The 25,284-nt window shown below is 36.1% G+C and overlaps 1 protein-coding gene across 3 annotated transcripts in view; it reads right to left on the reverse strand.

The window, feature by feature from the left end:
- Positions 1 to 25,284, reverse strand: part of LOC149562001 (phosphoglycerate kinase, cytosolic-like) — a 271,433-nt gene that overhangs the window by 121,953 nt on the left and 124,196 nt on the right. For all 3 annotated transcript variants that reach the window (XM_089825544.1, XM_089825543.1, XM_089825542.1), the window contains 3 exons: positions 22,209 to 22,284; positions 5,799 to 5,875; positions 5,646 to 5,695 (listed from right to left, as the gene is read on the reverse strand). In XM_089825544.1, the coding sequence (XP_089681670.1) occupies positions 5,646 to 5,695; positions 5,799 to 5,875; positions 22,209 to 22,284 (203 nt within the window). The remainder of the gene's footprint in view (positions 1 to 5,645; positions 5,696 to 5,798; positions 5,876 to 22,208; positions 22,285 to 25,284) is intronic.

The raw sequence follows: 25,284 nt of genomic DNA on the forward strand, positions 1-25,284 counted from the left end.
AGTGCCTGGGGCGATGCCCCAGGACCCCACAGGGGCGCTGCCCCTCGACCCCACTAGGGGCATTACCTCCTAGACCTCCAGTCGTTGCGGTTATTAGTCGTGGGAAGTATGACCAGTTGATGAGACCTGGAGCTGCTGCAAGCATGGAGCGGTTGAACAACAGAGCAAGCCTTTTGAGAGGGGTGATATGCTTGAGGCACTTGGAGTAGGTGTTGGACGTGAAGCTATCTTGGTGGATGCATAGAGAGCTCGGGAGGAGTTGATCATCCAGTTGAAGGCAGTACAGCGACACTTGGCTTAGTGTACCCAAAGTTGGAAGCAGAGAAAGCGGCACGGGTGGCTATCAAGGTCAGCTTGATTAAGGAGACAGTGTGTTTTGGAAACCAGTTTAGTCTAGGCACGGGACGAATGTGAGAGTTAGATGATAGAAACAAATCTATCTTATTGTAGTTAGTCAGTTAATGTATTTCAGTTGTTAATTTGTCTCGGATATTTTGTAATTGTCATCTGGAGACAACTTTTTTCTTTTGGGGGGGATGATGTCGTCAGTAAATATTGTGAAGCCGACAAGGTGTGTGTCAGGATGTATATCGTCAGTATATGCCCCTTCGAGAAGCTTCTTGTTATGTAGCCGACAGACCCCTTCGGGAAGGTTCTTTGGGAAGTATATATACATCCTCCAAGATCATTGTAATCATTATAAGCATAATGTATTATCTTTGGCATAAGCAAATAATATAAGGAGTTCTATCGTTCTTATCTATTGTTTGTATGCATTGATTTCTTTACCCAGTACGGTAAACATAGGTTAGGAGAGGAAAGTCTAAGGGAAAGACACCAAATGCTAATAAAACTATATGAAAGGAGGACGTTACCTCAATGGGCTACTGAAGTAGCACAAAGGAGGCAAAAATTCTAACATGAAAAGCACTTAAACGAGGATGAGTTTTAAACTAGGCCAATTGGTACTAAGTACAATGGAAAGAACAAGATAAAGCCCAAAAAATTTTAAATTTGGTGGTTGGGGTCATATAATATATTGGAGGTAAAAGAGAATGGAGCTATAAAATTATCAACCCTTGATAATAATCCATTGAAAGATTTGGTTAATGGATCCAAATTAAAGCCATATGAGGAAAGAAAGGAGTGCATGTCTACCTATTATATCAGCATAAAAGAAGATGCTAGAATAAAAGAAGATATAATATCAAAAAACAAAAACAAAGGGAACTTAGGAAATCAAGGTCCATTATATAAATCATACGACAACAAAGTGAGTGCAATACTTCTCAAGGCCTGAACAAGAAACTAGTAGCGCCAATGACAGGGGTGTATGTGATGGGAGTGGTGGAAGCCCTTTAGGAGGAGTGCGGCCATACGGGTCCCCAAACAAAGGTGAGAGAGGTGATAGAAGGCATACTGAGTGGGCTGAAGTAGATGTATGAGTAGGGAAGGAAAACATATAGGCGAGGTACGAGGAAGGACAAGTGACGTACGGAGTCTGACCTCAGGAGGGCACCATATGGCTTGGGAGGAGGATAGGTAACGCACGGAGTGGAGAAGTATGGAGCATAGAAGCCTAAGTATAGACTGGAGAAAGTTGGGAACCATACAATCGATGGAGTTTGGATACATACGAGCAGTGGAGTTGGGAGCTGTATGAGCAACCGTACAAACAATCTGTACAAATATACTTGGCACTGTACGAAGAGGGGATACCTTTGACACCATACAAGTAGGATATTGTCCAGAAAATTGAACATGCAAGGTGTACAAACATCATTAGAAAAGCACGAGCAAGAGGTACTTAGCTTGAGCAAGAGATACTTGGCACAGTACAGGCATCATCAAAGTGTCACTCTGGACATGCGACATAACCCGACATTGAGAATACCATTACAAGAAGCAATCAAATGCACCCACTTGAATAGAAATGATCGGAGCACAGGAATCAATAAAGCCACCAAGGAAACAATTCATCACCATAAAATGGTAAAAATAAGTGTGGGAAATCCAAGTAAAAGGAAAATAATCGATTCAAAGAAGCAAAAAACAGTTTTACAAACACGGACGAGAGTGCAAAAGATGACGAGAAATAAGACTAAGGGAAAGGTAGCAGAAAACATCATAGTTGCCAATGTCACCTTCAAAAGTGTAGTAGGAAGCGACTGTCACACATGGTGGAAGAATATGAAGGATCATCATCTAGTAAAGGAGGCATTATATAGAGCACAAGTAGGCAAAATTGTTTTCATACCAATTTTTTATTTGAAGCAATTTGCAACTACATTGCCAACTGTGGTGGTTGGTTATAACAAGGAAGCTCAAACATCAATAATCCAATATTCCCAACAAACATTGACAATTTCCTATTCTGCTAACGAATTGAATAAAGTGTTTGGAATTCCTAAAGGAGGACAAGAGCTAACAGAAACCCTTGTGACAATGGAGGAAAAGAAGTGGCTGAGGTTAATGCATAGAAAGGACCTCACAAAACACAACTAAGAAAGCATCCTCAAGAATAGTCAGGGTTTAAAGAAAATGTTCATGACCAATGAAGAGTGGCGTTGCATTATTGATTTGGTTAAAAGTGGACTTACCAACAACAATCACACATTAGTTATTGCTCTATGGATGCTACCAGCGGTTGATCAATTGAGTAAGGGAAAGGTATATAGATGGGTGCAGTTTCTCTAAAAAAGGTTGCAAGAATTCATGGAGTTGAATCATAAGGCATTCTACATGTCGTATCATGCCATAGCCTTATTTCTGAAAGCAGTTTGTACTAAATAGCCACTAAGCATAGAGGGGCATTGATTCCAACCAATAGAGTGGAACCCTACGAGCCGACAATGACATATTGGGTTCACATGGACACCTTCGGAGCAGCATCAAGTAGAGGAGAACCATAGAAAAAAAAACCAAAATAGGCAGTACAACAGGTAGCATCTGCTGAGAGTGCAAGTCAAGAGTTGATCAGAGAGGACAGTTCTAAAGAGAATGAGAGCAGCATAGGCACATCTTCAAACTCCCACGGGGCAGAAATCCATCTAAGTCACTTGAAGAGCACACCTTGGGATATCACCTTCCTACCACCATCAGGAGGAACTTTTCCCATAAAGGTACCTAAGTATACCCAAACTCACCTAAATACAACAGAAGATGCTACGGTAGTTGACATGAGGCGTGCGGGGGAAGATCAAGTCAAGAGTACGAGACCAAGTACAGAAGAAGGTGCCCACAGAGGTGTCTATAGGAAGGAAGATGTCGAGGGAGGCATTCGTACAGTGGGTTGTGAGGATGACAATACCATGGAGAAGAACAAGGAGAATGAGCATTAAGAGGGTGTGGTAGACACCAGCAACAGATTCTACAATGGGGGGAAATCAGACTGTCAATAGCTCCAATGTCCAACGTCCTCAATAGGGTTTCAAAATTTATTAATTCTAGGTCCAACATCCTCAATAGGGTTTTAAAATTTATATTTTGACTTTTAATAACATCTTATGTCTCGACTCTCTAGGTGCCCAAAAGAAAGTTACACTATTAATATTTCAAATCAATTCCTTATATCTCCCTAGGCACTAATATAAAATAGTTATTTAAATTAAATAACATAAGTTAAATATTTAACATTTTTAAAAATAATTTCTTAAAATTATAACTCACTGTGACACTATTTAATTTATGATAACATGGACTATCCCAAAATAGCAACTCTACCAATTTGTCTACTTTGTGTCTAGACTTGAAGATACTACAAATAGTAAGTATAAACAATTTATTTGAAACCTCCTGAAAGTGTCATACAACTCCATTAAACAATCTAACTGCTCTAGCAACATCAAATTTCTCCTCTAACCAAGCTGACACAAACCTAAAAATTCAGCTCCATCAGCACTACAGGAGAACCTAAGGATGGAGGTATTACATATGAGAATTACATTTCACTCTCTTTCTTTTCAAATTCATATGTAATCCATTTCTTGGCCTGATAATATCACAGCTAGCTTAGGTTTAATCAAGGTCTAATTCCTTGGTTAATCAAGGTTTAATAACATGTAGGGAGGGAAACCGTCAAAGAGGTCTCCTTGAATGTCATTATGTTAATTCAATATGAAGAGTTACCACTATAATAGTACTTGTGTTCACATAAGGATTTGCACTTGAAACTGCCTCAAAATAGCAAGTGCCCCAATTTTTGTACAATGGTATTTCCTATTCATTAATTTTTGCATTTGTTTTCATCAAAACGCCTAAGAACACAGTAGATTTGGCCTGTATTTTGTTCGTGGCTTGCTTCCAAAACCCTCCAAATATCAATATGAATCAATTGCTGAGTCGTATATCCATCATACATGTATTAGTCGCATTAAATACTCAAAAGCCATCCCATATGAGTACTATATAATGACTAGGGAAGGCACGAGCATGAAAAAAGTTTTAAGTTACTGTAATTAATTGTTGGTTTGTAAACTGCTCAGTGAGCTGAACCATATAAAGTTTTCCCACATCAAATAACTCTCTCAACCAAAATTATAAGAAAACTTGCTCCCAAAACTAGCAATTTTCAGTTTTGAACCAGTATGGAGTCACGTTTAAGGAGGTCAGCCAAAGGTATGTAGGGTTGAATAAATGACGGTTTTCACTTGCACTTGTAGAACTATGTCCTTATTATCTAAATGTATTAGGAAAACACGAAATATCACAAAAAATGAAAAATAATTTAGAGCCTACTATTTGAATATTCTATTAAGGCATTTATAGTTTTTCCTTCAATATGGGAGTTGATACTAAAGCTAGTACTCAACTCTCTAAATTTAAACACAGAATGCATAGGAAAACACATGCACTAATATATACAAACTTTCTCTATAGTTTCCCATAACTTTTCAAGATTATGTCCCTAGTTGGAGTTTCTACCTTCTAACCTGAAAAGTTTAAACTATAACTTATATAGGCTGGATAACACATTGAGCATCTAATGTCAACAATTGATTATCCTTTTCACTCAACCCTTCTTGAAGAGAAGTGACTTGGCTAGTTAACTCCTTATTTTCCGTATGGGCATGGTGTCAAGGTATTAGCATGATGCTATTATTATGGCCACTCAAGTCCAAAACTTCACAAAAGAATGTGCTCGTGCATTGTGTACCCCTGTTGAACCACCATATTCACAAGCTTTTTACTTTTTTATTAAGGATGTGGTTCCTCATTTCTAGTCCCACCAGCTGTCTCAGCTGATGCTCAATTTCAGGCTGAGGGTCCAATAAAACCCTCAACTCACCAATTTAAAAAAAACATTTAATCCTGCATAACTGTTTGGTTAATTGGGCCAGATAACTACTGCCTCCAAAAATTACTTGAACAAACTCTTGATTATAAAATTAGTTACTATAATATCCAGTGTTCCTCATTGATCAATCAAAGGCAATCATAAAAATCACGTTACTGAACATGCATGCAAACTAAAATACAATGTACAACATACTTGCTACCTCAATAAGAAAGCTTATACATTTTTCACTCTAGCCAGTTACCTTGGGACTTTATTTTGTGAGCTCTAGGTTTAGTAATTAATAAAGTAATCAGAAAAATTTATCCAACTAAATCATAGGGGGGATTCACTGCACAATATAGCTTACACATTTGTCAATCCAAGCTCCAATGTACAGCCTAATGAACGATCTACAAGCTGCTCAGGAGGAAAAATGATGTTAATTATTTCATAATTCTGTAAGAACAATGTTAATTATCCGTAAAATATTAACTGTATACATATATATTTAAAATCATACCTTCTTGTTGATTTCAAGGCCAAGAAAATTCAGATGCTCATATATTCGAGCCATTCTCAAGGCAAAAACGCCATTACCTATTCATAACATAATATTGTTAGAAAAGAAAAACAAGTTTTATATCCATCCATAAAAATATAATTGGGTATGCATGCCAGTGTTTAGTATTTGTTTGTAGTTCTAATGGTGGAGACGAAGTGTGGTCAATAATTCCAATGAATCTCTTTCTACAGAATTATTTCCAGAAATACTTCTCTAAGCATTATGAAGGAATCCTGATGTCTCAAACATCAACTAAATTATTTCCAGCACTTGCAGATATATTTTTTTAAATGTTGGAAGATTCCCATTATCAGTTTTAATTTAGAGATCCTCAGCCAAATTCTGTGTGTGCATGTATAGCCCCTACTTAGGTGAAGAAACCCATGCCCTCTTGATGTGAGTTTCCTGACCACTCCAACATGCAGAATCAAACACGAGTATTCCAAAATGAAACACCAGATACCCAGTACTCTATTGAATAAGAAAGTTTAGAAGCTAAATAATATATATGATTGTGCAATCAACTAAGACAACCACATAGTTTCTTCTAATGTTGGATGCAACTCAGTTGTATTGATGTGATATGTTGGGTATCACAAAGGGACTTATGTCAACCTTCTTCTAGAGGATTCTATCACTTTCAAGTGTGAATGATGTGGCATTGTGAGTGCACAGACTACTAACAACAATTAGAAAAAAAAAAGAGCAAATGGGATGAGGATTTACGAATCTAAACTACTCCTACTTCTTACTCTGCTGATGTATGACAATGTTGAAGCTGTGGAGATCTTAACTAGTCCATGCTTTGCCTAATCGAGTACACATAGGAGGGTGCTTGCATCTGAGGATGCAAATATGATTTTCAAGTCACTTGAGCTCATCAAAACCATGAGCTATTGAAATCAATGAACACCAACTAATAGAAGTGATTTGCAATCAACAAATACCAAAAGGTATGAACACTAGTTTCACCATGCTTCAACATCAACAATATCTTTCATCATTTATCTAACTTGAACAACCTTAACAACTTTACCTTCTGCTCAACATAAGCAAATATAAATTAATTGAGAATTTTGGAAACCATGCAATACTCCAAAAAATCAGACATATTCACCATGAAAACCAATAAAGAATAAAGAGTAATTTTTACAGTATATTAGCAACAATATGCTACAAAAGGTTTAAGCATGCCTTATATAGGGAGATCGAGTACAATGGACAGCCAAGATTAATTTTAGATTATGCCAACCTAATGGAAATACCAGCTACAAACAGTAAATGCTATCCAATTGGAATAAAGTACCAACTTGTGGACCAATGAAAAAGTTACATTGCTTTGTTAGACCAATAACAAAATTAGTTAGATGAAAAAGTTAGATGCATTCCATATGTACACTTGTAATTACATGATTGGATGCTCTTGAACAAGTCAAACTAAGACTCTTTGATTGGTTGAAGATAAGAAAAAGATACATTAGCACGTTTATCTTACAAACTTCATCAATTCAATTTCTCCATCATCATAAAGAAGCCTTTGCATCTCTAGTAATGTCTCTTTATACTCAACATTATCTAATCTTCAATTGTGATGACACTTATTCCAAAATTGCTTCATCTTCATGAATTTTCTCCATCTTCTGGAAATCTTCTCATTGAAATGGCTTGAAGTCCCCTGTACTTCAAATCTTAATGTCTTGTCCTTCACCTTTCGAAGTGATGAGGTCCTTCATCATAGGATCACTATAGTTGATCTTGGATTTCCAAAGAAAATTCAAGATTTTGATAATCTTCTTTATAAATTTGTACTTGAACTTGATTTGCATCTTCATTTTAGTCTTTGACTTTGAACCTTCTTGAGAAATTGATGAATGATTTGTAGTTTCCTCGATGATGCCCATGTATGAAGTGCTTGCTCTTGAAAATCATGCTTGCCCATGAGAAATCTAGTTTTCTTCTTGTTTGTCACCTTCACCCTAAGAGAAAAGATTATAATTACTAACACTTGAAATGGAAATATTCACTGCTTAATGGCTACAAAGAGTCAAAATGCGATCCTCTACATCCTTATAATCTCTATTTCAAATGATTCCAAATTGCTAACTTAATTTTACTTTCAATATTTTAGGATGGAATATCCAAGATTCTATAAGAAAGATCTACTTTATTACCTCTTAGAATCTGATTTATATCATATGATTTCCAATGCTTCACTTTGCTGGCTTACTTTGGAATTTCAATCATTTAGGCATTTGTTGTCCTCAACTTTAACATCACAAAATTGAGGCAACCCTACACAATTTTCTCATGGATTCATAGGTGCATCCTCTTTGATGTAATGCATTGATGAGGCATCATGAAAACAATTCATTATCTCCAAATTGTTCTTTGTGCAGTATAGTCTATGTGTTCTTTTAAAGGTTTTCTGTCGAGGTTATCCTCAATTGTTTGTTAGTAAGAGTGTTTCTTCTCGCACTGCAAAGTGCAAACACTCGATTTTTACTAAACTTTCACATCTTATTTTTTTTTCTCCTTTCTGTAAATAGTTTTTGCTTTTGTTTTTGCCTTAGGTAAATAGCCCTTGGAATTCTACTCGATTTGAGCTAACTTAGGTCCAAATCAAAGTTGTCTAGCTCAAGTTATAAGGGAAAAAGCGGGGCTTTTCAGGACAACTGCATATCTCAATAAAAAAACCTCATAAAAGTGGGTTTTTTTGCTAGCAATTGCACAATATCTAATTATATTTAATATTTAAAATGGATTTTGTGGTCCATTTTAAAATTTAAAAAATTTAACTCATTCTGAGTTGATTTGACCATAGTTTTTTGTGTTTTATGAAAATAGCCTATTTCTAAACTATTTTTCATGTCACTTTATTAAAAATTATAGTTAGATATTAATTATAAATACATGAGACAACTAAAGTGCATAAAAGTGGGGTTTTTATTACACATTGCATATATCAACATACAAATCATTATGTGAAAACCCACTTCCAATAAATTATAAGTCTTAGCATTAAATTAAATGGACTTTTTATATGCAATAACACGCTTTAATGTGTCAATAGTGGCATGATGTGATGGTTAAGTTGTTGAATTGTTATCATTGCCATCAAGGTTCAAATCTCATGGGGATGAGGTCCCCTGTTTGTGGCCTCATTGGTTCATACTTCATAGCTCTTGGTCAAAGTGTTTACCCCTCTTTAAAAAAAATAACACGCTTTAATGTGTTAAGTGGGTTTTAAATATTTATTTACATATTTTAAACTTATTTAATTAATTTAAGTGGGAAAATCTAACACATTTACATATATTGTTGCCTATATAAGTTTATTTTAATTATATTAATACATTAAATGGGGTTTTTCTAACCCATTGCTTATACGTCTTTTAAAATTACCACTTAATGGACTTTTAAAATCAAATTACATGTTTTTATAACATTTATATGCATGTCTAAAGTGATTTTTCACTTAGCTTAGACAAAAAGTGGCGATTTTGGACCCAATTGCATGTGTATGTAATATTTAAAAACCCATTTCACTTAGTCTAAGCTAAAGTGGCAATTTTTAGACCATCTGCATATTTTTAAAATACATGTAAATGGCCATGAAAAATGTGTTTTTAATGACTTGTATTTCCACTAAAGTATGGTGGCGATTTTTGGCCCAAATACATGCAATTTAAGATAAATTTTTGTGTCTTTAAAGTCCACTAAGGAAAACCAGTGATTTTTAGCCCAATCACATAGCCTTTAAACAAGTGAATGCCTCCCCCAAGTGCGTTTTGCACTAAGTTATTAATCAAAAGCTCATGGTAGCAAATTTTTCAGTCATTGCATATGTTTTTGAAACATATAAATGCAACAAAAAAGTGTGTTTTACTTCATAATATGAGACTTTTTGATAAAACACCTCATAGTGGTGATTTTTATTCCAAAAACACATTTTTTTGGTTCTCAAAACTTCACTTTTTTGGATGTTTTTCTCCAAAAATGGGTTTTTCAAGGTTCAAATGCTCATATCTTGAGCATTTCTTGGTCATTTTTTAATGATCTATGGGTCATTTTTGCCTAAAATTGCCCAAAGACATTGGGCTACTCAAAAAGTGAGTTATTGAGTGTTTTCTTCATTTTTCAACCCATCTAGGGCATTTTTTTGCTCAAAATGCCCTAGTTTTGAGCAATTTGCACCATTAAAACAAGTGCTTGGATCGAGGTAAGTTTGAAAACAGTTCCTATCCTTCGTAGCTTGCATTCAAGTCTTTTAAGTCAATTGATATGCTTTGGATGTCATTTTCCAAATTCTTTGCATGTTGCACATTGCTTGGTCAAACTCAAAATGGTTGCTAAAATTATGCAACTTTTTGCTCTAACTTCCTACACTTGGCAAGCTACAACTTGACTCATCTCTTGCAAGGATCGAGTCAAGATTCGAAGTCTATTTAACACTTCATCTTGCAATCCTTCTATATCCAAGAAATCTCTTTGATTGCATTTTCAGATTTTCACAAGTGCTTAAAACAACATCTTCTCTTGCCTCTTGATAGAAGGGTATGATTCCTTGTTACTTTTCATAAGGTTTTTGTTGTATATATTTGTTATGTTGTGTATGCAAGTCCCATCATCACCATTTTTAGATTTTCATCTTTTTTTGTGTGCATGAAGTTGTTCCTTCTATCTTTCGTCTTCTACTCCAAGTTGCATTTGCAAGGTTTCATTTACTTACATATGCAGTCAAGTGTAAAATCTCATTCTCAAAAGAAAGGCAAGCTCACCATTTTCCTCACATGCGAATGCAAGATAAAACCCCATCACCATGCATTCCATGGGCCTCCATATGGCTGTCCTATGGTTGAAGTTACTCCCACATGCTTGCCAGATAGAGTATTACTTTCCGCAGTTGTTAAAACATGCTATGCCCAATGTGTTACTCATTTTTTCTTCTCATTCACTTAACTCCAAGCTTGCTGGCCATCCTTGCAATGGACCCTAAAAACCTGGTTTTGGTTTTTCTAATCACTATTTAGCCATTTTGAGCTTAATCCATTTGCTCTTTCACTGTCCCTAACCATTCCATGCCCTTTACCTATACCTTGCTCAAATCTATGTTTTTACACACCCAAGTTTGCTATGGACCTATCATATGGTGATGTTCATAAACTATGGAACTTTCATGTGACAATTGCACAAGCACACCATTCGGCAATGTCAAGAGAAGTTACAACAACAAAAGGGAAAGAGACCACTATTGGATTGAATGACATTCTCAAGTCACTCAATCATCAACTCAAGTTGTTGGACAGGGATCTTGGTGCCTGGAATAGTGTGACACAAATTGATTTGGACATCTTGTGTGAGTACGAAGTCATCACGTCTGTTGAGATGTACCATGATTATGCACGTGTGACCAACAAAGAGCAAGTTTTATAAGGACTTGTAAAAGAAGCAAAGGCAGCAGTAGCCAAGATCAGAGAGGCATTCAACGGGCTATCATGCAAAATCATCACTAAAGCTAATGGACTCAAGAATCAAGAAGATGTTCTCATAGAGTTCGTAGAGGCTATCTGCTTACATCTTGAAGTGGACGACTTCAATGTCAGTGTACTGGATAAATTGGAAAGCTGAAAGTATTCATTAAGGATTTTTCTAAATAAAATGAAGATTTGTAGCAAAGACATATCTGGAACAAGAAGCATACTCGGGAAGGTTACAACAATCTCGCAACACACTAGTGAACCAGATGTTGCTGTTGTACGCAAGTCCCTGCGGAAGTTTGGAGAGCTAGTTGATACCATATGAATACTTCAAATCAGATTTTCATATTCTTTAAGTAGAATAGTAGTAAGAAAACTACATGTAAAGAGCATCTATGTTGTAAGTACAAGATAACATGCACCTGTACAACCAACTCGTGTAGTTAAGTTGCAAACACATTAGGCATACAACTCTGAATAAATCAACGTAGTTAGTTAGAGATAAGTCAAGGTGGTTGAGGTGGTTCCACTTTTTCCTCCACCTTTCTCTCTCCTATTTTTCTATTTAGAGGAGAGAGCTCATTGTAAATAATCATCTTTTGGCAAGGCAAGAAAATTCTATCAATTTATATGTGCACTCTAAGACTTTGTTCTTGGATGTAAATCTAAATTGCTATCAATAAAAGAGGTAACTTACTTCCAAACTTTGTGTTGATTCAAGGTGTTATGTGATGACATTTTCTGGATATTGATTGTGAGTTTTGGAGCTTTGATCAAAAGGGTTTTGAATTTAATAGTGTCGACTTTGAGCTGCCTATTGCATTCAAACCAATTTGAACTTTCGAAGACTTTGTGTTGCAAGAGGACAAATTGAAATAGACAGTAGTGGTCTTAGTCACTTAGATTTGAAGACTTTGGGCTTTAATTGTAAGTATTTTTATTGAATTTGAGGGCATTCAGTAAAGAGACTTTGTGCTTTACTAGTTATTTCGCTTGAATCTTCATTTGAGACAAGTGTAGGAGATTTTGGGTTCCTGCTTTTGTTTCACAAAATATAAAAAGTAAACTGCTACCCCTTGTGTTGTTCTTATGTCAATTCCAGGGTCACCAGTATTATCATAGCAATAAGGCACGTTTTGTTAAGTTGGAAAGTTAGATTTGTATGCAAATCATTCCTAAAAAAAGGAATTGATCAAGAGAACCATCCTTTTTGCAATTTCAGTTAAGTTCCTATTGAAGCCACCTATGGTAAGAAGGGAGCCTCCCCTATTGCTGAGAGGAGAGAGAAATCTAATGAAATGTTGACTAAAGTCACAATTTTGTAAGTTATAGTTGGTGATGTACAAAACTTTTAGCCAACAGCATTGAGCCTAAAATATATTGAAGTGTTGAGATCAGTAATTAGATAATCTCTTGAAATGTTCCAAACAAATCAGACTTCCCCACTCATGTGATATCTTATTCCCAACAAATCGTTGCCTTTTTTCCTTGTGAAGTTGAATCTGATAACAGCATTAGATAGTCTCTTGAACCGTTCCAAATCAAATCTGAAATTCCCTCTCGCCTGATATCTCATTGTCAAACAATCATTGCCTTGTTTTCCTTATGAAGTCAAATATGATAACAGCAGTAAATAATCTCTTGAAGTTTTTCAACTCAAATCATAAATTCCCCACTCACTTGATATCTCATTCTCAAACAATCATTGCCTTGTTTTTCTTGTGATGTCAAAACTGATAACAACATTTAACATAATGATCCTTCAACAGGGGCTAAGTGGACATTTGGGTGCTATCGGGCTCAAGCATAAACCAAGGTTGGAAAAATCATGGGTATTGGGCTTTCAAGCCCCAGTAAGGTTGGAACGGAATTATGACCTCACTTGAGGGCAACCCAAGAAATCATTAAACCCTTCTTTAATGCCTTAGAAACTTCCGACTTGAAATTGCACTTCATGCTTTTCATTTCCCATCAAACTCATACTTTCATTTTGTTACCCAACTCGCACTTGCCTTAAAATCTCTAATCTTACCATCAAAACACTCAAAATTTCATCTATAAAATGCCAATAACATCCTTTCAAGTTCTGATTTTGCTCAAATGTTAGACAAATTGAGAAGATGGCTGACATGGATCACAAACTTGCTGCAAACAAGGAGATTGTTGGGCTCCAAGTCCCACAAAGGTGGCAGAGATTTTCCCTCCCTTTGGCTCCATCGCTGAGTTTTTCCCATCTATGGGCTCAGATCACATTGGTTATCTAAGATTTCTCTAGGTGTTAATGATCTTCACATGCTTCGTTCTGACTGCAATTCAAGCAGAATGCAACTCTTATCTTCGTTTGATGACTCAATCCCCTACCATGTTCATGTTTTAGAGAAGTTGCAGCCCAAAGAAAGTGATGGAATTCTTTGTCTCCATTACAATTCATTCCATTTTTTGTGAAGTGTTGAACAATTTTATATACTCGAGCCAGATTTTCACCTTGCGTTGAGATTTTCCCTTCGTTCTAAAGAGCCACTCATGTAAAAACTGACCTCTTGTCCACCCAAATGGCTTCACTCACCACATCTAAACTTCCTCCTTGACCTAAATTTGCCTAAGCTTTGGAATTCAAATGAGTTCAACTCATAAATTTCCTAAAGCTCAATGATACTCCCTATTTGCTTGAGATTGAAATTTTGGCTAGTTGTGGAGAATAAGTTGGAATTGAGAATTCCTCATCATACAAGATCCCAACTTACAACCAAGTATCTAGCTTGCATTTGAAACTTGCTCGAATTTTCACCTTACCAACCCCTGAAACCTAAAAATGCTGCCAAACTACACCTAAGACTTAAAAAACTACCAAGTTCCCAAGCAAAAAGAAGGGGCCCTATTTGCAATGCACCAATGATTTAAAAATAGCACATGTTCCAGTGATATGACACTATGACAACTTTGTTTTTATATCCAAGATCTCCCTTCCTAACTGCACATTGAAAAATATTATTCCTGCCCCTAGTGCAGATCATTTAAAATGTATAATGCTTTTAAATATTGATCAACATAAAGAATTTATGCAGTCTATGTGAGTCCTACTATTGGTTAACCATCATTATATTTGATGTCCGCAATTTTGTATTCACAAAATTGGACAACCCTACACAATTTTCTCATGAATTTGTACGCAAAATGATTAGGTTTTGGTGTACTAAAGGATGTGCTACAAAGGCAATCAATCATCCCTTGAGTTGTCCCAAGTTTCACATCATTTGAATACTGTTTTTGAAGACTTTCATCAAGTTTCATTTGATCTTTCTTGCTATGACGGGTTTTTCTTCCCTGACTGGAAGTGCTTGACTGTTGGTAACTTGAAAGTTCCTTTTTCATTTTTCTCATTTATGTGGTTTGCTTTTGGTTTAAATTTTGCCCTAGGTTTGTTGCATTTTAAATTTTGCTCGTTTTAAGCTATCCTAGGCCTAAATCAGGCATATATCTCAAGATATGTTGAGGAATTAAATATACTGCATGGGGTTTTTAAGCCTGACTTCAAGCCCTTATTTCTTGTTTTAAATCTTGCAAAGTGGGCTTTTTGTCAGTCATTACATATCTTGGCAATGATTTACTTGCAATCTGAAAATTACAACTCCACTATACATATTTGCAAGGAAATACGTGGACCTTATGAAGAACTTAATGTGTTAATGGGCATTTTTTAAAGCCTCATTACATTATTTCTCTTTAAAAAATTCAAATGCTTGTAGATGTATTATACATTCAAAAGCCCATTACTGATGATAAAAGACGAGTGTTTTAAAAATCTCGTATGCACGTCGAGTGGAAGAGCCTTTAATTAAGTAAGGGTGGTGATTTTAAGATGTATTACATATAAAAGGCCCCTTTTATGTTTAAAATGACTTGTAACTATTAGCATGAATCCTGATGGTATTCCTATAAAGGAGTCTATTAGCATTGTTGGAGACATGATTAAGTGCTTATGTGTTGCATTCATGATAGTGTTTGTCATTGATGTCAACATATACTTTATTTTATGAAGATTACCAAAGTTGCAAGAAGAAGATGTGTTCAGCACAATCAGAGGATTATGAGTTGGGTTCCATGCACCAAAGGAGATATTCAGATGTCTATAGATGCTATAGTTAATTGTGTAAAAAGAAATGTGAAGACATGACAAATTTATGCGATGTTTTCTAGAGGTAGCCTTCAGAGAGAGTTTCTGGAAAGTGGGTACTGGTAAATCAGCCATATCTTTTAGCGAAGATGGAATTGTGTTCAGGACATTTAGAGGATTGTTGGAGACATTGTCAAGATGCTATGTTCAAGATAGCGAAATCAGATATGCAGTTTGAGTTGACTTATGAAGTTTGTTCAGCATGTTTGTTCCTATGAGCCAACTATTGCGAATATCTTTGAGAAAAGACTTCAATTGTAATGTAACGTGTAATTGTAATATCTTATTGATATCCTATATTACTTATTGTAAATTGAGGAAGCCTCAAGGTCGACTCAATACTTTTTTTAGCACTTGGTATAAAGGAAATGTCATTGCCTTGTGGTTAATCATTAGCAAGATCACAAGTTGTGTTATGCGAACTTTGGATGCGAATTATCTATGGTCAGAGCAGAGATTGATGTTGAGGATGTACTTTGAGCTTCAAAGGAACTGTATTGGCAAAGAAGTTGATGTTTAGTAAGTTTAGAACTTGGATCCTGAAGATTGTTTGGTGAAGACAATCTAAGGCTATTTGAATAGTGGGTTCAGTTGTCCTCCTTTCAACTCCTAATAGGGTCGGCAGAGCTCCTAACAAGGTTGGAATTTTCTAACAAGGATTCAAAGTCTCCTAACAAGGACTCATATATATTGATTATATTCCATTGGCTCCTAACTGAGTCCATCTTTTCACAAGGAATTTTTATATTAGTACATCATCTTGTGGGCATCATTGCCATTGGGATTTTCCCTCTAATCAAGGGTTTCCCTAGCTAACATATATGGTGTTATTGTGCATGGCTATCTTTCAATGGTTGTTGCATCTATTGTTTACATGTTTCAGAATTAACAAATATATTGAGAGTTGTTTTAAATGCATAATTGATTCGCCCCCCATATCAGTTATCTTGGTGTACTTTACTTTCTAATAGTAACATCTCATCAAAATCCCATCAATAGGCATCCTATAGCAGTATGAAGACTGACAAAGGATTATGTGAAAGGAGTCATGTCTCGTCAGACACTTAGTTTATTTTTATCAAGCATTTTGTGATTGACAAATTACATATAATGTGAAAAATAGGAATCGTGTCTTGTTAGACATTTAGCTTATTTTTATCGTGCAGTTTGTGATTTACATATTATAGATAATGTAAAAACAAGTTGTAATTGCATGTGATATATCACCTACAAGCTTTAACATGTAATCACATCGCAGGAAATCAAGACTTGCAAAGCTGAATAAGTGAACTATAGGTACTTACTTAGGGAATAGGTCAAATTTTGTTGGGTCTCTCCCACCTTACTCTCAACCCCTCACCTATATAGAGCAAGGAGCCTTATTCTAATTTTTATCTTTTGGCAATGCAAGAAAACTCTGCCATTTTACATATGCAATTTAAGACTTTGTGTTTGGATGTTGATTAAATCTCTTTCAATAAAAGAGGCAACTTGCTTTCAAACTTCGTGTTGATTCAAGGTGTTATATGACAACATTTTCTACATATTGATTGTGAGTTTTATACTTTCTTCAAGAGGGATTTGAATTATATTTTGCAGACTTTGAAATGCATATTGTGTTTAGGGTTACAATTCAATCGGTAATGTTCCCAGGTAATCCTTGGACTGCAGATGGTGGATTAGATGAACGGATTGTGTTTGCAGAGGATGTACAAGCATAAAAAATTAACCACAAGAAGCCGTATGGTCAAAATCTGTACACTATGCAACTTAGTGTTTACCATACGTTGAGTCTAGATGGTCGTACGGCTGGATTGGAGCAAGTTGTACGGTGGATTGGAGAGTCTGTACGGGGTGGCAGGAATAGTCGTACGGTGACAGTATGGCTGTATAGAGATGGAATTGTGCTGACCGTACAAGAAGTTCAGAGAGCTACACGGAATGACAAGAGGGTGTACGGTTATTAGAAGGCTATACGGGACAGTGTAGGGAGAGTGGATGGTGTGCGGGATGATTGAAGGCCGTACGGGCTTATGCAAGCCGTACAGTGTCCCAAAAATAGACCGTACGGTGTCTTTGCAGGGTCGGAGGATAGAATGTGAATGTCATAACGGATATCTGGAAGATGGCTAATACCATGCCAACGCTGAACAAGAGGGTGAAGGCAGTACAGATGGAGGGTTGGGGTGGAGTGAACAGAATGGAATCACACAGTGGGCGAAAGGAACACAATGTTGCTTGTACATAAATAGGGAAGATCTTTCACTTCTGAAATGATGAACAATTCCGAACTCCAACAGGAATCCGCAATACAAAGAAATATAATCTAAAGCATACCTACAACCATGCTTAAATACCCATTAGGAAACTATTCTGAGGGTGTTCAAAGATAGCCAACAATGAAACAAACTATGAAGACAAAATAAAATGGGTCCGAGCTAAATTAAATCAATCGGCCCTTTACAAAGTTTAATTAAATACATTTATTTTATGATGGGGACATTACAGTCCTCCCGTCCCAAAATTTGCTTGTCCTCAAGCAAATGCAAACCTGGTTCTAAACCTTTCATAATCAGCTCCTTCAATTCTGAGTCAAGTACTAAATAAATCTTCCTGTCGAAGTAAATGATGTCATCAATAACTTTGTATCTTTCATCGCGTACACAACCATCCATCAACTCACATTCAAAAGTGTATGGGCCCGCCAATTATCCATGGAATGTGGTGAGGTGTTGACTATCTTGTTTTTACTTGCAACATCTGGGGCCAAATCCCATTTAAAAATTGCCTCCATCTTCTTGATTATGACTTCCCTCGATCCTTTGTTTGACATTCCTCTTAGCAACACCACCTTGCCATCCATCTCAAATGAAAAGTCCATCCTTTTGAAACTTTGAGTGTATTGGTCAAGAGTTTCCAACCACTAGATGCCCAAAATGATATCAATATCAACCAAATCTATGACAAAGAAATCATCTGTGAGGGTATAGTTTCCCATGGAAATCTGTAACCGTGGGATCACATGAGTGCAAGGTAACAAGGTTCCTCCTGTAACCTTAACCTCAAGTCCTCTATGCTCAACTACACGTAGGCCTTTACTAGTGACCAAAGATGAATTAATGAAATTGAGTGCAGTGCCACTATCAATCATGATTGGGACTCGTTTTCCATAAAGTGTGCCGCGAACTCTAAAGATACCACCTCCAATTGGTGTAGTGAGGGTAGCAATGGAACCCCCTTTTTGTATCAGGGCATTTATTCTCTCCTACTGGTTAATTTCTTCGTCAATCACTGCAGGTGTTTGTTCTTCGTCATCATGAGGCATCACCTCCATGTAATGAATCTTTCCCTTCCCTAGGCAGCGATGACCAGGACCCCACGGTTCTTTGCACGTGAAACAGAGTTTTTTGCTCCTGAGCTCTTGCTGAGAATCTTCATCAGACTAAGGTTTTTTCTGAATTGGCTCCTTGTCTTTGTCTTCTTGTGGGGATGGTGTTGGTGTAACTGCTGGAGTTTTGGAGGAAGATGCGGTCATGTCACGTGCCTTCTTAATAGCTTCATTGAGTGTACACGGGTTGAACTCTTTGATCTAGCCTCTCAAAGCCTCTCTCAACCCATCCATGAATAACACAATCTGACAACTTTCAGAGATGTCTGTGACTAATGCTGACAGCCTTTGGAACTCAGTGACATAGTTGTCTACCGTGCCCGTTTGCTTCAGTTGAGCTAGATCTTTGAATTTTAGCTCAAGATCCTTTCCATCGAAACGATCAATGAGTTTCTTAGTGAACTCGATATAAGAGGTCACTTGGTTGTGTCCGAGAGTGACCAGTCCATGATGCCACCACTCGTGTGCCACTACTTCCAAATGAAGTGCTACAAACTTGATTGCTTCCTCTTTGGGCATTAGATTGAGTTGGAAATAGGTATCTACCTTTAGGACCCACGATTGTGCGGTAATGACTCCAAATCCATCAAATGGTGATAAGTTTACTATTCCGATCTTTCTCCTGAGATCATCATTAAAATAACTGCGATGTCCTCCACCAGAATATCTTATTCTTAGATCAACATAGTCTCTGTAAGATATATCACCTTCCATATTTGCGTTCTGCCAATCTTCCTGAAGTTTTTCTTGCATTTCCTCAAAAGTGGGCTCTCTTCCTTTGTGTGGTGCCTCCGTCCTTGGAAGGAAGATAGGTATCGAGGGTCAAGAGCGAGAGGGTTGAAAGTTTGTCCTCTATGCCCATTTTGTTCTCATGTTGTCCTTCCCTCAACCAATTTATGTAGAGTTTCCTGCATAAGCTTTTGGGTTTCATTGATTTGTCTTTGATTTCTATTCAGCTCTCTTAAAAGATCCATGAGTTCGGTCATAGGATCCTGATGATCTGCCCTTATATCAATAGGGTTATTTCGTCTTCTCCTCCGAGTATAAACTTGCGTTCACTTCCACAGGCAAGCAAGATCAGAGGCTCTGATACCACTATAATGTTCCCAGGTAATCCCCGGACTGTAGATGGCAAGATTAGATGTACAGATTGTATTTGTAGAGGATGTACAGGCATAAACAAAAATTAACCGTAGGAAGCCATACGGTCAAAATCCGTACACTATGCAACTTTGTGTTTACCGTACGTTGAGTCTAGATGGCCATATGGTTGGATTGGAGCAAGTTGTACAATGGATTGGAGAGTCCGTACGGGGTGGCAGGAATAGCCGTACAGTGACAGTATGGTCGTACGGAGATGGAATTGTGATGACCGTACGAGAAGTTCAAAGAGCTGCACGGAATGATAGGAGGGTGTACAGTTATTAGAAGGCCGTATGGGACAGTGTAGGGAGAGTGGATGGTCTGCGGGATGATTGAAGGTTGTACGGGCTTATGCAAGCCATATGATGTCCCAAAAACAGACTGTACAGTGTCTTTGCAGGGTTGGAGGATAGAATATGAATGCCATAAGGAAAATCTGGAAGATGGCTAATAGCATGCCAAAGTTGAACAAGAGGGTGAAGGCCATACGGATGAAGGGTTGGGGTGGAGTAAACAGAATGGAATCACACAGTGGGCGAAAGGAACACAATGTTGCTTGTACATAAACACAGAATGTTCATTAATTCTACACAATAAGAGAGTTGAATGCATATAGATTACCAATAGAAGATAATACTCCAATTTGCCAGGTACACAAAGATGAAAACCAACAGAATAGGGTGAGGGTTGAATACCACCGAAACCGCATGAGCCAAATAGGGAAGATCTTTCACTTCTAAAATGGCGAACAATTCTGAACTCCAATAGGAATCCGCAGTACAGAGAAATATAATCTAAAGCATACCTACAGACTACCTACAGTCGTGCTTAAATACCCGTTAGGAAACTATTTCGAGGGTGTACAAAGATAGCTAACGGTGACACAAACTACGAAGACAAAATAAAATGGGTCCAAGCTAAATTAAATCAATCGGCCCGTTACAAAGTTTAATTAAATACATTTATTTTATGACGGGGACATTACACAATCTAAGTTTTTGGAGACTTTGTGCTACAAAAGGAAAAAATGTTATAGTTGATATTGGTTTCAAACACTTAAGTCTGAAAGATTTTGTGCCTCAGTGTTAACTATTTTCATAGAATTTAGTAAGTATTTGGTAAGAGACTTTGTACCTTAACATTTATTCAAGTTCTTAAATCATCATTTGGGATAAGTGTACAAGACTTTGACTTTCTACAACTGTTCCACCCATATAAAATAGATTGGTGTCTTTTGCATTGTTCTTACTTCAACTGACGAGCCATCAATATTATCGTAGCAATAGGTGTTATTTATAAATTCTAGTGTTGTTCATGAATTGCATGCAAAATCATTCCTATAAAATGAGGAATACATGAAGAGAACCCCCTTTTTTGTAACATCATTTAAGTTTCTATTGATGCCACCTATGGTAAGAAGGAAGCCTCCTCTATGGCTTAGAGGAAAGAGAAATCTCATGAGACATTACCTAAAGTAACATTTTTGCATGTTGTGGTCAAAATGACCTACAAAACTTTACCCAACAAAACATTAAGCCTATTTAAGAACTCCAACATGTTGGTAAGCAATAATGTTTGAAATTATCATCTGAAACATAGACATTAAACAATATAATGTCATACATTGCACAGCAGGTAATTCACAAATAACACAGTAACTCAAATCACAAACCACTGATATTAGTATTTTGGCAACAAAGGGAAACCACTAGCCTAACCTAGCAATTCACCTCACAAATAGAGTCCCTATGGAATTCATTCCCTTATGCCAGCAACACACCTTTCATTGAAACTTTCTTATCCAAGCTGCATAAGAAATGACAATAACCTTCTAACTACAAACCTGCACATATAATCAATTTTTGAAGCTACATTCTAGTTTAAATATCTTCTACATTCTAGCTTGAATGTCTTTTAAATATCATATTTATAATTCAACCATTGTTGTCTTGTCCAAGCTACATTATTCTTCAATAATTAGACCATATTAGATTGAATAAACCTTGCACATTACATGTGAGAAACTTCTATTAAATTGAAATGTTAAGCATCATACCAAGTAAAAACTCACTCTTGGATGCTATAGATTTGTATGCATTATGATATAAGGCAATGTACACGATCATGCATATGATTTGAACAATCTAGTTGAATTAATTACAAATCATACAGAAAGATGTGTATACCACTTCCAATATCCACAACCAGAGGTTGCAAGGGATTCTGAAAAAATGCTTTCCAATCAAGCTTCCCAGGGTCTGCCTGCAGTGTGAACAAGGAAATAGTAGACACGTTATCTCCAAAGATTTTTTCAAGTCTCTAAATACAACTTGAACTGATAAACTACATTTTTAATCTGTAACTTATTATAATCTAAGATGTTGAATGTTTTCTCTAAGACAAAATATATCGTATATCAATTATCAACTTGAACATCTAGTATTTGTAAAAATGACTTGTTTTCATAGTGTGAGTAATCATTTGACTCTAGCCCTTTTTCCTTTTGTAACACATTACTTTCTAGAAGCCGCCTATTTTATAAAAAATGAGTGGGATCAATGATAGTTTACAAGGACCATACAAATTAGAAGTACTACCTTATTTTAAAAGTAAATTTAATTGACAACAATTTAGAATTTTTTGATTTATGGTACTTAAATTATGAGATAGTGGTGTTTAAACACAAATATTTTTTACAAGCCATTAATTAAAAGCTGCTAATATTTTTACTTGTCTCTTGTGAAGTGATGCCAAGTGGAAAACATACATATGGAAGAACAATTCATCAAATTGAAAGAGAAGCTCTCTAAGATCTCAGTAAACCTAATCTTGAAAACTAACACTATAAACAAAATTTAATAGTATTAACGTTATACAATATACAAGATTTCAATGGGGAAATTTCTACGAATGTAAACTTTTATGCTTTTGTCCTAGATGCATGTGCTAAAATATAAAGTAAGCCCGATCATAGTTGAAAAATTCTCCAAAAACTCTTTAAACTTGTATGTACCCCAAGTCAAAATGTCGAACAAGTCACTCGTCCAAAAACTTTCCAATGAGTTTTTGAAAAAGTCAGCAATTCTTTCCAATAAAACTCCTAATTAAATGCAAAAGCTTGTAAGTTTTGTAATTAAAACTTGGCCAAATGCATATAATTATTTTCCTTAATTGAGTTAAGATATTTGATTTTCATTGCCAGTAAAACTTTTTAATGACCTTAATTTGCGATTGACTGCCTCTCCACTCCACTGGGAGAGTTACACCTTGAACCCATTAGAGGTTTTCCCATCAGACCCCCATGAAGAAAACTACCCCTCCTCATTAGTTATTGGAATCTATCAATTAAAACTTGATTACAATGAGGGGATGATAGAGAATTGGGACATAACTCCTAAGATGCCTGCTTAGACGTTATTATTGAACAACTTGCCAAAAATCTCTTTAGATTGGCCAACATCTACATATAACATAACTAGTTGAAGTAGCATTAAAACTCATGTATAGTTGAACTTGTTTTATGGTAAATGGTAGGTATCAAATTCTAATTTCAATTTCTATATACTGGAAATTAGCAATACGCTCAATAAACTTGGTATTGTGTGATTTTGAAGAATTTTTAAAGATTATTTATATTAAATTTTCAATAATATTGACAAGTTTATGTCATTTTTTTCTTGAGATTTTGTCAAGTATCGAATTTTTGAAATTTTAGGGCCAACGAGATTTTTAAATATTAAGGAGAGAAAACTATTAAGCATAAATGAATGAAGACAACTTCCTAGTAGGTAATTCAAAGACTAGTAGACCTGTTGTATTATACCTTCCTTTAAGAATAACATAGAACTTGATCCTCTAAAAACTCATGACAAGCTATAGGTACGGCCTCTCCATCAAAATACTTGAAAAACTCTTCAAACTCAACTACAAACATCATTTCCAAAACAGAAAACAGCTAGTGAAAATACATCAATTACCTCCACCCTTGAAGAAACCAACTAATACTATACTCCTAGGCATAGTTGTGGCCTCTTTATGAAGCCAGCCAAACCAGCTAGGGGAATTTTTGTCCTTGATACCAATGCCTTCAGCAGGAATTTTGTACTCAAAACAATTAGAGATTAAAATGGCTTCTATTTGAAGTAGAAACCAATATCATATTGTTGCTAACCTCAACAATGAAGCCTCTTTCTTTTATAATATCCCAGAGAAAGGAAAATAAAATAATAATAATCTTCCTTTTTCCTCCACGGGCATTTTTCCAAATTGAATAATTCATTATGTGCAAAAGACCATCTTGTACATAAGCAGCCCCCCGTAGCACAAGTTAAAACACTTCTAAATAAACAGTTATACCTTAGTGGCCTTTTCAATATTTCCTCCTTAGAACAACTTAAGTTTAATTAATTAAATAAATCATCCAAATTGTACAGAGCATTGATTTGAGACAGATATGAAATTTTGATCATATCAATATGTCATGAAGCACATAAAATGATGAGCTAGAGCAATTTGTGGATGGAAAAAAATAGCATGCTTCTCCAAAAAGTTTGGCAAGCTTTCAAAAGGTTGGAATTTCATTTTGAAAGGGAGCATTTTTGGGATGTGTACTGCTTATGGTAGACAAGGTTTTAAAATGGCTTGGACATTCGCATTGCTTCTTGGGGAACTACAAAAGAAAATTTGAAGAGCTCATCGCATATGCTTAATTTGATATTTTGGTATTCTACTTGGCTGATTGAACTTGTTCAATACGGAGCTCTGTAAGAAGAAAATCTCTTGAAAATAACATCTTCCAAGCTCCAAGAGGTCCAATCTAGCGGATTTTGGTGCTTCCATTTAGGAATCATATTGGAGCTTAGTGGTGTTTTGATTTATTCTCTTCTTCACTTTTCAGAGCCGCACATTACTAAAAATTGTTTGTGAAGGCAGATTGACAAGAAGCATTAACTTTGCTACACTTTATGTGGGGTCATTTTGGCAAGCTGCGCATACTCTTTGCTGGGCTTACTGCTCTGGGGAGGATATGGTTGCTTAAAAGGGAGGCCACTAGGGTTTAGGCATAGTTTTGTAGCTATTGAGGAGGCATTTGGGCTTGCTTCAATCATTTGTATTCATCAAGCAGCCTTTGGAGGCTTTTTTTGATGTCCCATCTCTTCATTGCCATATTGCAGGTTTTATAAGCCAGACCATATTTTTCTTCTTGAGTTTATGGGTATGCTTGAAATATATTAGTAATGTGATTTCATAAACTGGGTCATA

Source organism: Cupressus sempervirens, chromosome 4 (genome assembly GCF_028749045.1).
Source record: "Cupressus sempervirens isolate cs-2001-9-10 chromosome 4, ASM2874904v1, whole genome shotgun sequence".
Lineage (NCBI taxonomy): Eukaryota > Viridiplantae > Streptophyta > Pinopsida > Cupressales > Cupressaceae > Cupressus > Cupressus sempervirens.